The sequence below is a fragment of the Colossoma macropomum genome, unplaced genomic scaffold (genome assembly GCF_904425465.1).
Source record: "Colossoma macropomum unplaced genomic scaffold, Colossoma_macropomum, whole genome shotgun sequence".
NCBI lineage: Eukaryota > Metazoa > Chordata > Actinopteri > Characiformes > Serrasalmidae > Colossoma > Colossoma macropomum.
The window spans coordinates 3,948,831-3,963,613 of NW_023495267.1; the positions used below are offsets into that span (position 1 = coordinate 3,948,831).

The 14,783-nt window shown below is 38.4% G+C and overlaps 2 protein-coding genes across 2 annotated transcripts; one reads left to right on the forward strand and one right to left on the reverse strand.

The window, feature by feature from the left end:
- Window positions 1–5,903: 5,903 nt before the first annotated feature.
- Window positions 5,904–10,596, reverse strand: nudt21 (nudix hydrolase 21). The gene is made up of 7 exons (XM_036561763.1): window positions 10,331–10,596; window positions 9,876–10,076; window positions 8,451–8,514; window positions 7,044–7,133; window positions 6,749–6,824; window positions 6,540–6,654; window positions 5,904–6,278 (listed from the first exon to the last, which is right to left on the reverse strand). The coding sequence occupies exons 1-7, from the start codon at window positions 10,447–10,449 to the stop codon at window positions 6,257–6,259; spliced, it is 687 nt and encodes a 228-aa protein (XP_036417656.1). The 5' UTR covers window positions 10,450–10,596; the 3' UTR covers window positions 5,904–6,256.
- A 1,556-nt stretch (window positions 10,597–12,152) lies between these two features.
- Window positions 12,153–14,074, forward strand: LOC118801412 (leukotriene B4 receptor 1-like). The gene has a single exon (XM_036561740.1). The coding sequence runs from the start codon at window positions 12,227–12,229 to the stop codon at window positions 13,178–13,180; it is 954 nt and encodes a 317-aa protein (XP_036417633.1). The 5' UTR covers window positions 12,153–12,226; the 3' UTR covers window positions 13,181–14,074.
- The last annotated feature ends 709 nt before the right edge of the window (window positions 14,075–14,783 follow it).

Sequence of the window (14,783 nt, forward strand, 5' to 3'; positions counted from 1 at the left end):
GACACCAAATAGCTGACATGGTATATTCCCAGATACATTATCCTCTGCTGAAATAACTCAGCAGTCATGGTCATCAGGCTCACTGTGAAGTAATTTCACCAAACGCTGTTTATTCCTAGTGAACACAAAGCAAGAATTAAACCACAGATCAGTTATTTTTGGTGTTTTGCTCGGCAGCTGTGGCCGTCGGACTGAATGCTCTGCCATGTCAGACCTGGTGAGGGGCTCTGCATGGCAAAGTAATCAGTAGCTGAGCTGAAGACAGGATTTTGGCTAAAAGCTCACTAAAATAAACATTAGACCTTATTCAACATCTATAATATACAGAGTGAAACAGTGTAAAACAGAGTGAATTAATCCACCTACAATATGGATTTGTGGAAAATTATGGTCTATAGCTGGGTATCTGTTTTTTTACTTGGTTGCTTTTTAACTCTAGCTAGCTAACTTTAGTTAACGTTGAGTTTAAGTGAGGTAAAGAAAAGAGGCTAGGCTAACACTAACATTAGCTAACTAGCTGACAAGACAACTAGTTTAACCCATAGAATCTGTGGTTTAACTCTCTTCATAGTGAGTGCAAGAGTGTGAACGAACAAGAGGGATAGAAATGACAGCTCTTTATATTTTTGCCAGCTAATATGGCTTATCTAGTGTTTTGGTTATAGTCATTTTCACCAGTCCATTGATTTATTATTCTATTATTATTATTTGTTATTTATTATGTTAACTGACGTCGCTGTACTCTGATAGCTGTCAAGTTTTTCCACGAATCGTTTGTATCATTTATTTAGTTTGGACGCTGAAGTTATATGAACGCCTGTATTTCTGAGGTTAGAAACTGTAAAACTGAAAGGTAATAGCGGAACTTGATTTACCCAGCGTCTATGCATTTCTGTTTTTACGTGAAAAGGGCTTATGGCCCATTCAGGTCATGGCAAAATGTTAAGTACAAATAAAATAAAAACACAGCTGGCCCACGGCGTTTGGGTTTGTTGGTGTTTGTTGGGTCTGTGTGCTAATCTGGCCTTAATGAGCTGTTCTGATGCCATCAGTGAAGCCTTGGCATACAGCTCTAAAAGAGTATGTGTGTTTCTTACCGTAAGAAGAAGAGAAAGCAGGTCAGGCAGACGATGATTCAGTTCATCTAAAGTCAAAGCCAAACAACTTTGCGTCTTGGTGAGTGAAGATGACATCTGATGTGCACAGAGCCTGAAGCAGTTGGAAAGACTTGGTATTGCAGCTAGTGGTGACATTGAGGTCCAAAGACCTGAAGCCTTCTAGAATGCTCACCCTTCCTAAGCAGATCAAGCAGAGAATAAACTGTCATGTCCTCTTTACATGCTTTTATTTTCTTCCTGCACCAGCCGAATTTCTGACCATGTCTTTACACACAAAGGTGTTTATCATCTTTTCATGAGCTCTCAAAATGCAATGATATGCAAATGATTTAAACCCTATATTTCATTGAAAATAGTACAAAAACAACATATCAAATGTTGAGACTGAGAAATTTTATTGTTTTTTTGAAAAATATATGCCCATTTTGAATTTTATGCCAACAACATATTCCAAAAAAGTTGGGACAGGGGCAACAAAGGCTGGTAAAGTTGTGCAATGCTAAAAAAAAAAATAACACCTGGTGGTTAACTGGCAACAGGTCAGTAACGTGATTGAGTATAAAAAGAGCATCCCAGACAGGCTGAGTCTTTCAGAAGTAAAGATAGGGAGGGGTTCACCACTCTGTCAAAGACTGCACAAGCAAATAGTGCAACAATTCAAGAATAACGTTTCTCAATGTAAAATAGCAAAGAACTTTTGCTTTTGATCGTCTACGGTACATAATAACATTATCATATCATATCATATCATATCATTGTCATCATTCAGAGAATCTGAAGAAATCTCTGTATGCAAGGGACAAGGCCAAAAACCAGTATTTGCTGGCAATGATCTTTGGGCCCTCAGGTGGCACTGCATTAAAAATAGACACAATTCTCTAGTGGAAGTCTGTGTAAACGATTCATCACTGCATCCACAAATGCAAATTAAAACTCTAAAATGCAAAGAAGAAACTACAAAAACAGGATCCAGAAACACCGCCGCCTTCGCTGGGCCTGAGTTCATTTAAAATGGACTGAGGGGAAGTGGAAAAGTGTCCTGTGGTCTGACAAATCAATATTTGAAATTCTTTTTGGAAATCATGGACACTGTGTCCTCCAGACTAAAGACCACTTAGCTTGTTATCAGTGCACAGTTCAAAGGCCAGTATTCATAATGGTACAAGGCTGCATTAGTGCGCATGACATGGGTGACTTGCACATCTGTGAATGCGCCATTAATGCTGAACAATAGATACATGTGTTGGCAACATATGTTGCCATCCAGACTACATCTTTTTCAGGGAGGGCCTTGCTTATTTCAGCAAGACAATGCCAAAACATATTCTGCATGTATTACAACAGCATGGCTCCGTGTTAAAAGATTAACGTCATTACTGGTTTATTAAAACCCTTTCTGTAAAAGTACCTAAATGCTTGTTTCATATCCTCAACAAAATGCTCTCGGTACAATAATGTAGTCTTTGTGCTGAAAAGGTGCACTATTCTGTTTTCTCTACTGAAGAACAGGAAGCAGAAATGCCCCTATCCTGCAGCAGCTTTAATCAGTTAAAAGCCATTGCATTTTGCATTGGGTATAACAGGTACAAATAAAAGCAAATTAGAGAACAGCCCGAGGGGTCTGAATTTATATAAAAAGATCAGAGCTCACATGAAAAAAGCACTGATGTTTGTGAGAGAGGTTAGAAAGCAATTTCAAAGTAATGTCACATTTTTAAACATGCAATTAGAGAAATTTCCAAACAACTATCTAAAAGAAGGCAGTCCTACCAAATGCAGCCCACACACTAACTGCTCCAGAGGTCTACAAAACTCTAGGCCTTTTACAAAGACACTGACATCATTGCTCTGGACAGTGTCAGATTTTCCATTTGGCATAATCCAAATCCAGCATCATTCAAAATCTTTGACTAAGGAGAGAATACCATTGTTGATTTAACTTTAAGGTCAACCCTGAAACCAAGTGGATCTTGCTACACAACACTGACCCACAGTACTTGAGGAAGTTCGCAGAAGAATGTCTCAATGCAAAGAAACGAAACTCAAACATGTACATGGCAAAATGCCAAAACTCCTTCCAGGCACTGAAACTGATAACAACGATTCAAGAATAACGTTTCTCAATGTAAAATAGCAAAGAACTTTTGATTTTCATTGTCTACGGTACATAATATCATTATCATATCATATCATCATCATTCAGAGAATCTGAAGACAAGGCCAAAAACCAGTATTTGCTGGCAATGATCTTTGGGTCCTCAGGTGGCACTGCATTAAAAACACAATTCTCTAGTGGAAATCACTGCATGGGCTCAGGGACACTTCTGAAAAACACTGTCTGTGTAAACAACTCATCACTGCCTCCACAAATGCAAGTTAAAACTCTATAACGTAAAGAAGAAACTGTACATAAACAGGATCCAGAAACACCTCCAGGCTAAAGACCACTTAGCTTGCTATCAGTGCACAGCTCAAAAGCCAGTATTCATAATGGTACAAGGCTGCATTAGTGCGCATGACATGGGTGACTTGCACATCTGTGAAGGCACCATTAATGCTGAACATATGTTGCCATCCAGACTACATCTTTTTCAGGGAGGGCCTTGCTTTTTTCAACAAGACAGTGCCAAACCATATTAAAAGAGTATTAAATAAGAATATTAAAATCCATATTGAAAGAGTCCGGGCACCAAACTGGCCTGCCTGCAGTCCAGACCTGTCACCACTGAAAACATTTGCCGTATTATGAAATGAAAAATATGGCAAAGGAGACCCTGAACTGTTGAGCAGCTGAAATCCTATAACAAACAAGAATAAAAAAACATTTCAAAACTACAGCAATTGGTCTCCTCAGTTCCCAAACACTTACAGAGAGTTGTTAAAAGGTGATGAAACACAGTCGTAAACGTGACCCTGTCACAACTTTTTGGAACGTGTTTTTGGCATCAAATTCAAAATGGGCATATATTTTTCAAAAAACAGTAATATTGCTCAGTTCCAACGTTTGATATGTTGTCTTTGTAGTATTTTCCTTTAAAAATATGGTTTACTTGATTTGCATACCATTGCATTCTATTTACATTCTGCACAGCATCCCAACTTTTTTGGAAAGGGGGTTGTAAAATAATTGCATATTTGTGTCATTTTTTCAATGTTTTCCTTATTATTGATACCATGGTCAATCTAAACACATCAACACTGTTATTTTAATATGGATGAAGCACTGATCATATATATATAGTCATGCCCACATGGACACCACGTGGTGAAATGGCTTTAGCTGCAGACCTAAACCCTGTTACCAGCTGTGTTATTAACCTATTGCTAACAGGTAACTTTCAGAAAGGTTTGGGGATACAAAGGGTTTATTAAAACCCTTTCTGTAAAAGTACCTAAATGCTTGTTTCATATCCTCAAAAAAAAGTTCTCGGTACATTAATGCAGTCTTTGTGCTGAAAAGGTGCACTATTCTGTTTTCTCTACTGAAGAACAGGAAGCAGAAATGCCCCTATCCTGCAGCAGCTTTAATCAGTTAAAAGCCATTGCATTTTGCATTGGGTATAACAGGTACAAATAAAAGCAAATTAGAGAACAGCCCGAGGGGTCTGAATTTATATAAAAAGATCAGAGCTCACATGAAAAAAGCACTGATGTTTGTGAGAGAGGTTAGAAAGCAATTTCAAAGTAATGTCACATTTTTAAACATGCAATTAGAGAAATTTCCAAACAACTATCTAAAAGAAGGCAGTCCTACCAAATGCAGCCCACACACTAACTGCTCCAGAGGTCTACAAAACTCTAGGCCTTTTACAAAGACACTGACATCATTGCTCTGGACAGTGTCAGATTTTCCATTTGGCATAATCCAAATCCAGCATCATTCAAAATCTTTGGCTAACACTCAATCAGTTGTTAAGCATGACAGTGGAAACATGATTACTTGGAACTGCTTCGGTGCTTAAGGAGAGGATACCATTATTGATTTAACTTTGAGGTCAACCCTGAAACCAAGTGGATCTTGCTGCACAACACTGACCCACAGTGCTGGAGGAAGTTCACAAAAGAATGCAAAGAAACAAAACTGAAGCATACATGTACATGGCAAAATGCCAAAACTCCTTCCAGGCGCTAAGACTGATAAAAGAAACATACATTAATACATCAATAGCCCTTAACTGAGGAACGGATATCCATGTTTTAACAAGAAAAATAAAGACAACAGACTTACTAACAATGGATACAAGAATAAACACAATATATACTCTTAAATTGCTCGTCAAGGGTTGTTTTGTAAAGGCAGTGCTCCTTTATAGAACTATGAACACTGAATAAACCATGTGAGTGCACAAATGATGGTTCTCAGGGACGCCCACAAGGTCCAGATTTTTGTTCCAAACTAACCTGCAACACATAAGGAGAGTGCAAAAATGTGCACCATCTGGAGATCCATGAGGACCTATCAAGTACCACTGCTATTAGCACCAAAAATCGTTCCACTATTATTACAAGAACGCTTTTTGCTAAGAGTATAAATTAAGACATATCCATCAGGGATATAAGGGATGTAAGCATGACACTTGACTGACCAGATGCAGTTTGTTCCACCATCCAGACTACAACTTTGCAGAAACAAGAAGCAAAGATGTTATTGCAAGACAAAATAATCCCTGCTTCCCTTTCATTATACAAGTGTAATTACAGCAACTGCACTTCTTCCAGTACGAACACTTACTAAAACAGCATATTATCAACAGTTTTGTAATGACTATTACACACAAAACAAGAAAATTCTCAGATAGCAGTTTATTATAAAAAGGAATGACAAACATACAAAGATAAAAAAAAAACTAAATCACATCATTTTATTTATTTGACTAAACACTATGCACTCCTTAACATAAAACTCAAAAAAACCCAGCTTTTCAGCAAAATGGAGATTTAATTAAGAGTAAAATTACAACACAGTTGTGGAAGAGACAAAAACTAGATGTCAAAAAAACCCTTATAATGAAGTTTGAAAACAGGGACATGTTGATTCCTTCTAGTGACGGTGGTTATTCGTGGTCACTTGTCGGCCTCTTGTCCTCTCATCTGTTCGGGCTGCACTCACAGAGACAGCCATACAAGCTACATGCCTATCAGTTGTAGATGAAGTTAAACCTGTTTGGGGGAGGGGGGTTTGAGGGGAGTTATAAATACATGGAAATATTTAACCACAAGAAATTTGACCTATTAAAAACCCAAACGGAAACCGCTGTCTCTTTCAGTTTGACTTCAATTATGGTAAATATGAAAGACATAAAAATGGCCTGATCACTGGCTAAACATCTCCAGAAAGTGATATCACACTGACTTTTATACACAGTGTACTACAGTGACAATGAGCAATCATTTGTCATAGATTTTAACCTGATTTCTCACCTGCTGAGGAGTTGAGGGAGGCTGGATATGATGGGCCCGTATCCAGGAGCATTATCATAAAGCTCAAACAAAGGAGCTGCTACTAACTTGTAGTTCTTTGGCACAGCAAACAAAGCTGGGGACAACAACAAGAAGTTCATTATAACAGGATTTATTTCATATGTGTGGATAGAAGTTTAGAGAAATCCTGTTTGTGTTAGAGGTCTTACCTTTCTCCTGTAGCTGTACCAAGAAAAGTTTCTTATGTTCCTTGGGCTTTGTGATGTGTGCTGGAATGTAGGGGTACTAAGGGAAACCAACACAGATGTCAAAATAAACAAATGACCATCTTAATTTGTGAGTGCAACACATTTCACTTCAATTTAATATAATTTTAATTTTTAGCTATACTGAAGTGTGTTAAAGACATTTTGAATAACGCAGAAAACAGAGAGAGCATCAAAATTAGGCGCTGACGATGTGCATGGTGTGTAATTGCGTGGACAAATAGGAAAGGTGACCAACCTGTGGTGGTTCAAAATTGGGTCTCCACCAGTTTCCAATGCAGTCATCAATCACCCAGTCTTGCTTCACTCCATCCTGACGGCCCAAAATCTGGCCAAAGCACAAGTCACCTTTATCAGTGAAGCTTAAAATCTTAATGTAATACTTTAAATGAACAGTTGAACTTTACATAGCTAATGTAAAGCTGAGCTTGGGCAAGCAAATTAGAATGCCCTAATGCTAAATGCCTTTTACCAACTTCCAGTGCCCATCATTAATACTTTGTAGGCTGTTTTCACACCCAGTTTGTCAGCTAAAAATCTGCTGATGCTTGGCCAAAAATACACTGTGTTCAAAAATCAAATGCAATACTCTTATTTATTTTATTGTCTGTGGTTAGCAGCAGCTCTTGTTGCAGTAGGTATGAACATCTGTGAAGAGTGCATTTTATAAATAAATAAATAAATAAATAAGCAGACAGTAGTACAATACTGGCACACTCTTTTTAAGAGAAAAAGAGAAAAACAGGCTCTAATGTTAAATTCTCTTGTTTGGTGCATTCCCACCAGAAGCAAACTAAACCAAGCTTCACTTCAAAGCAGACTGAGACCAGCGATATTTGGTGGACCACGGTTCAGGCGTTCACCCAAGAACAGGTGGAGTGTTCACAACTTAGTTAAGGTATTCCTTTGAGTTTGAGAGTGCTGAAACTTTGCACTGTTTTAGACCTTAGAGCTGTCTAAGTAGTTCCTCTGAAGTCCATGTATATCTTTAGTCACATGAAGTACATCTTTAGTCACGTAACTCATCAAAGAAAGTCTGCTCTGGTGTCTAAATTAAGAAGACATGCCTGCAACAATTTCAGAAGATTACAACCACGTCAACAGTAATATAGACTATACTTGGCAACTGAAAATTACATTCATATCTCTATTTCAGTTAGACCTGCATGATATTGACAAAATGGTTCACTGCATGACATGTCTACATATTGCAATGGTGAAATGCCATTTAATACTTAAAAAAAATGAACCCATGATGTGCTTGTTGTGGTTAAAGACTAATTTGCATGGTCAACAGTTCATTTGTATTTTCTGCAAAGCATCGATAATAAACAGGACTGGGGGGGTTCATAATCCTATGTAACTCATACCTATAGCCTGCATTCTTCTATAACTCAGTAAATATTAGACAGACTTTTGAGATGGTTCCAGTTGCAGAACCATAAAAATAAACCCAGATATTTACTCACAAACTATCACAACTGTCTACTCTATTTGTTCTGCTTACCCTTTACAGCTCATTCACAAATCTGCATAAACCATTACATCTTTTTTTTGTAATGTTTTGTAAACAACATACTTATTAACACCATATTAGTTACCAAAGAGAAAACAACAACAACAACATCAAGAACAAGAGCAATACCTCTGTCATCAGGCGTTTTAAACCCTCCACCTCATCTTCTCCAGGGTTTAATTCTCCACCAGGGCTGAAAACAGATACAATAACAGTGAAGCACTTTAGAAAAGGTTTAGAAAGAACTTTGAAGATATTATCACCATCAACTCTCAAACTCTTTTACAGACAGTACTGGGCAGTAGTATGGCTAGAAGTAGCAAAGCTACTTGTTTAATCCTTTAAATGGTCAGGACCCACTGACAGGTTCAACCTTTTACTACACACTTCTGTAACCTATGAATAGCTCAACCAGTTTGCATTGTAGCCCATGCAGTTACTGAAAAATACGCCTGAGTATGTGATAAGCCTGGGATTTTAAGGGGTTAAGTATATTTCCCAGTATCAAGGGGGCAGTGACACAAGTCTTTATTCAGCACAGTTTAGTTGTAACTGAACCTTCGCTTAGTCACGCTCCCTTGGTTACTGTTGCTAAGTCTCACAAACTTTCGAGGCTGCCACATCAGCTGTGGTGTTTTCAGTGGCGAAGGTAGGCAATTTACTGTGAAATACTTAGTAATCTTTGGAGCAATGGATGCCAAAATTTTAGAAGAGTAGCAAAAAGGTCTCCAGGATGCCTCTGAAAGTTACATACATAACACTGTGATCTTTCAAAAGCCTAACAGAGCTTGAAGGAAGAAAGACGGTGGCTATAATGCGTACACATCTCAGTGAAAACCTAAGTAGCTTCATCAAATAGTGATCTGTGTAGGTGAGACAGAAATAAAAGAGCAGCACTGTTCCCCTACAGCAGGGTGGGTAAATGGTTGATTATATTTAATCATATTTAATAACATTAATTCAATATTAATATAATAAGTTGCTGAACTGTCTTGTAATTAACCAGAATGAGAATTTTGAGCTGTTGCAAATCTCTGATATTTTTTTGTGAACACATCTGCCAATGCTGATCTAAAAATAAAATACAGAAATTGTGACAAAATCTATCTGGATGAGCATTAGAGAGAAATATAACATTTATTTTTATTAGTAAAATTAATAAAAACACATTTTTAGCACAGTAGTCTAGCATCACCTAAATGTTCTACTCTTCTGGAGTACAGCAGGTAAGTCATCAAATATCCATATGAACTATCAGTTCGAAATATCACTTAATTTCAGATGCTGATCATTTTTAAAGCAATTATCGGCTTATACTAATATTATTACCTAGAACTAACAGATCATTACAATGTTAATTAGCTTCAGAGACAGTATAAGTCGTGATGTAGCTTCATTACAGTAAGCTTATCTGCATTTCTCTGAAGAACAGCTTTCATGTATATGAGCCGAACTGAATTTTTTGGAGAGTAACTGGCAGCTTAGCTGGATATTTTTTAAAGTAGCTTGCCCAACACTGAATATTTATGAGTATTTAGTATAGAGAGTATGTACAGTTTGAAGAAGGTGGTTCCTAGCTGCAGCAGTAAGACATGGGGCAGTCTGTGTTCGTGTACTATCAACACTCCCTCCACAGTCCGCCTCATCCCGATCTTCTCAAACTCCTCCCGCATCCGCTGGAACCTGGCGGCCACCGAGCTGTCCTTCTCATACAGCGGCTCCTTCGTGCCGAACGTGTAATTGGTCAGAGGATATCTACACGGAGCAAAGACAACGGCATGCATTAAAAACCTCCAAAGCAACACAGACCTCGTTAGCTCAGCAGCCTCTTATGCTAACAGGCTACGATTTGCTATGCTAATGCTAGCTCGACACATCCGGCATTTAAAACAGAAGCCACGCAGCGGGCACTGACATGCACTGGCTATTATACTGCATAACTGTAAACTACATTCGGTGGTGCAGTAACAGTTATCGATCTGAGCTTTATGGGTTCAGAAGCTCCTCACAGGTTGATGGTTCTCTCCAGGGTGAGCGGTTTAGCCGGAGGGCTGATGTATTTGTTCCCGAACTGATTCACTCCGCGCGGCCAACCGGTGGACGAGCGATTCGGAGGAACGACTGACATAGCTTAGTGGTTGAAATGTGCACTTTTTAAAACCCTCTCAGCTGTTTTGTTGCGATTAAAAGAAAGAAACCAAGCGTGGAGCGGGGCCGCTCTCGGGAGAAAGAAACAGCTTTGTGAACACAGCGACTCTACGGAGCTTTCCCCGGCGGCCAGCGGAAAACAAAATAAAAGTTCGAGTTCAAAATAAAAGACTTCATACTACTACTACTACTACTACTAATAATAATAAGAAGAAGAAGAATATTACACACACACACACACACACACACACACACAATAATAAAAGGAATTTGACAAACAGCTTCTTTGTAAACGTTGACATTCCCGCTACAGTGTGAGTAGACTGACAAATCAATTTGATGAGCCAGTTATTAATCTCAGCATTATTAAAGTTTTTGATGGATGACTGAACTGCACAATCTCTTCAGTAGTGGACATGTTCACGAGTGATAAGCTTATCATCAGTGTTGTACTGGACTCCTGCTAGGGGAGACTGTGGAAGCATCAGTGGAGCAGGTGACGAGTGCAAAAAAATGAGAATCTTGTAACTTCATACAAATGATAAGCAGAATTTTTATTAAATATATTAACAGGCAAATTACATGAAGAAAACTGTCAACAAATAACAGCGAGAAATGGTGAGAATGAAATAAAAATTACAACAGGGGAGTTTTACCATGTACTTCATCAAGTTTGGAACCACTGTTTTCAATAATGAATCAAAAATTATGTTCTATTTGTTTGTTTGTTTTTGTGAGTCATGTAATTTTTAGAAACACACACCACTTGAGACAAATATGTCAATACTGTTATAAATAACAGATATTTACATCAGAGATGGTAAAATTCCTTACTGAAGTAAAATTCTTAAAAGTTATTATAAAAGTAAAAGTAGTCCCCTGAAAGTGCATTTCTTATGTCCTTATTAAAACAGGATATTCTCTGTAATTAGGTAAAGGATGGGCAAAGTCCTGCAGCACAATTACTCCTTCCTCAGTTGAAGAACATCATCACTATACTTTGAAATTCCATATTCTATCTCTCATTTACCCTGTTACTTCTTCTGTCCCTTGCCCTCCTTTTTGGAATAAAAGACTGCATGTAAATATACACGTTTCTTCGGTAAAATGTTAGCCAAGTTAGAGAGAAATTTGTAAATAAATATATTAAGAGCTTATTCACCTCTCTGTTCTTGTTGTCACATTTTTTAGAATGTAGCTTTGTTGGAAATTTGCTGCTGAATGAACAGCTGGAAGGTGTCTGATGATCTCCAAAAACATGTAGATGACAGAGTAATGAAACTGTTTCGAGATTTAGAGAGTAGAAAGTAGATATTTTGATATTAAAAAAAAACTCAAGTAAAATAATGCCATGCAGTGTGTAGCACAATTGCAAAGGCACAATCACGTCTGTCATTTTTAAAATTGTAATTTCTGTGGAAAACACATTTAACAATATTTAACAAAAGGGGGAAAATGCATAGATCAACACAAATATCAAAGCCAAGTCAGAACTTCAAACAGTTTATTAGGGAAGGATCCAGATACCTAGTTCAGCTTTTTAGCCACTTCTCTCTCTCTGTTTCTAGTCTGAGAGAAGTGGTTTATAAAGTGAGTTCAGGAAATGATGAGAGGAGTCTATGTCAGCAGCTGCTTTACCAGCAATACACCAGCCAGAATTTGCTCAGAAGCATCACAGCTTTGGAGAGAGCAGCACGTCTGGTTTGGACATCACCCTACAACCAAGTGACACATTTTCTCAACTTCTTTTGCTTGACATGGATCATCTCAACTTTAGCTTCAATTCCACTTGTGGTCTTGACATCACCAACAGCACTTGGGGCTCCAAACAGGTAGGCCCCTCTGTGGTCCTAGGCTTGTGCTGTTTGGTGGGTTTGCCCAGCAACATTGCTGTGATCGTCTCCATCGCTCATCAATGGAATGAAAAAATAAGCTTCACAGTTAAGCTAATGCTCAATCTGGCTGTATCTGATGCCTTGACCCTTGGATTGGCTCCTTTTGCAATGTATGGTCTACTCTGTGGATGGACTCTGGGCATTTGGCCTTGCAGGATCCTGATGTACCTGACCTACTGTGCAATGTACGTCAGCGTGCTGACGATCACTCTGATGGCTGTGCACCACTACCATACCATCAAGTCAAAAACTCCTAATCAGAAAGAACTGGAAAGACTGCAGAAGGGTCGCAGATGCTTACTGCTAATTGGACTCTGGGGTTTGGCGATCATCTTTGCCTTGCCTATTTTTTTCACTCGAGGTGTTGCGCTTAAGCGAGGACTTCCACGGTGTCAGAGGACCATAGACTCAGTTTCTGGAAAAGCTATAATTCTTCTGTTCGAGGTCATATTTGGATTCATCCTCCCTTTCTCCATCATACTGACATCTTACTGCTGGATCAACAAGATAAAGCTTCGAGGAGGTGAAAACGCTAGAAAGCGAAAGAGGAGGATGAGAAGGCTCGTGATCAGCATCGTCATGGCTTTTTTTCTTTTCTGGACCCCTGTGCACATCATCAATGTGATCGACGTAGCTACTACCCTGACTAAAGCATCTTTTCCAGCCGTCTATGAGGGACTGAAATCTTTCCGTAGAGCAACTGGAGACTTGAGTAAGACTCTGGCGGTAATTAACTGTTGCGTGAACCCTTTTCTGTATGCTGTTGCATTAGGGATCATCAAGAAAAAGCATGATCACCAAGAAAAAAAGACATAAGTGAAGAGTTCTCTACACAGACAATGAGAAGGTTTAAAGTAATTTTGTGCTCTGCCAGCACAAACGCTTAACATTTCATTATACTTCTCACCAATGTATCTTTATTAAAGATAATATTTTTTTTTGTGCCCATCCTCATTAGACTCTGGGGTTTGGCGATCATCTTTGCCTTGCCTATTTTTTTCACTCGAGGTGTTGCGCTTAAGCAAGGACTTCCACGGTGAGGACCAGAGGCGTTTTGTTGTGTTATTTTGACCTAAATCTAAATGGTGTTGTAATCAGGTTTCTGTTCTTGTCTGGTTTCCTGTTAAAAGGACAACTGGTATCAGACATACCACAAAAGTAGATGACAGTCAGTTGCATGGGGTGGTTTTGACAGCTAGAAGGGCTGCGCTGTCATTCATCACAGTGATTTCCAACCCTGGTCTTAGAGTTTCCTCTGCTGCACATGTTAGTGTCTTATCCAGACCTGTGCACAGACATATTTTTTGGGAGGGGGTGACGAGGGGTGGCGGGGGCTCAAGAGGAAAAAGGGAAACATAAACTTAATTTAATTTAGTGTATATTTCAATCAGTCTTATCACCAAAGGCGGTGTTATTGTGTATGTGTATGTGTAGGTATGTATATATATATTGTGTGTGTATGTGTATGTGATGCGATGACACACCAGATGTACACTTTCAGAAAAAAAGATACTAAAACTGCCACTAGGGTGGTACCTTCAAGTGTACGTCTTTATATATTTATATTTTATTATATATTTTTAAGGTGACATTGATTCCATATAATTCATCTTGACTCCAGGCTTTTTTTTTATCATTTTAAAACATTAGATTATAAAACAATACAAATTGGTCCTTTTCCACTGGGAAGTGAACGTAGTGTATCTTTAAAACTCATTTAAGGTACACAGTTAAGCCTTAAGACAATTACTGAGAGTATATTAACATTGTTTGTATCTTACACTTTTGTCCACCAATTTCTTTTTTTCTTTTTTCTGACAGTGTACAACAGAGAATTTTTTATGTTAACCTTAACATGAATAATATTCAATAAATAAATAATGTTAGGGATGTTTGTGTACCATGTTTGTATTCTAGGCGTAAGTCTGGAGAACTCTGGAGTTCCTGTCAGAGCTGGCCACTTACTATTTCTCCCGTTACATCAGAACATGACTACTAAACACCAGAGGGCGCCAGAACCCGATACATTTTGTCCTGTGAACATTCTCCTCTCGAATACCACTGGATCCTCTGAATTACGAGATCGTTAAAGTGCTGAAATATGGATATTGCTAAATGTAAGCTAAAGCTACTGCGCACTGAATTCACGTCATTAGACTGACAGCCTTCTCAAGCAGGTTATCACCCCCTGATAAACTGATTTAGGCTATCAGAATATCCTAATTATTATTTTAATGCTGGTAACATTTTTCTGAGAACATCTTCTCAGGACATTCGCCAGCTTTTTGTTCGACTTTTCCCGTTCTTTTCCGTTCCACCTTAAGTGGTGCAGCAGTTACGTTCTGAAATGCTGAGCCATTTAAGGTGGAACGGAGAAATTCGAACAAACAGCCAGCAAAAAAGAAGCTGACTTCAGCTT

Coding starts and splice junctions, on each gene's coding strand:
- nudt21 (XM_036561763.1), bottom strand. CDS start 10,449: ATGTCAGTCGTTCCTCCGAATCGCTCGTCCACCGGTTGGCCGCGCGGA. Junction 10,077..10,330: donor CTGGAGAGAACCATCAACCT/GTGAGGAGCTTC, acceptor TGCTCCGTGTAG/ATATCCTCTGACCAATTACA. Junction 6,825..7,043: donor CCAATTTTGAACCACCACAG/GTTGGTCACCTT, acceptor GGTTTCCCTTAG/TACCCCTACATTCCAGCACA.
- LOC118801412 (XM_036561740.1), top strand. CDS start 12,227: ATGGATCATCTCAACTTTAGCTTCAATTCCACTTGTGGTCTTGACATC.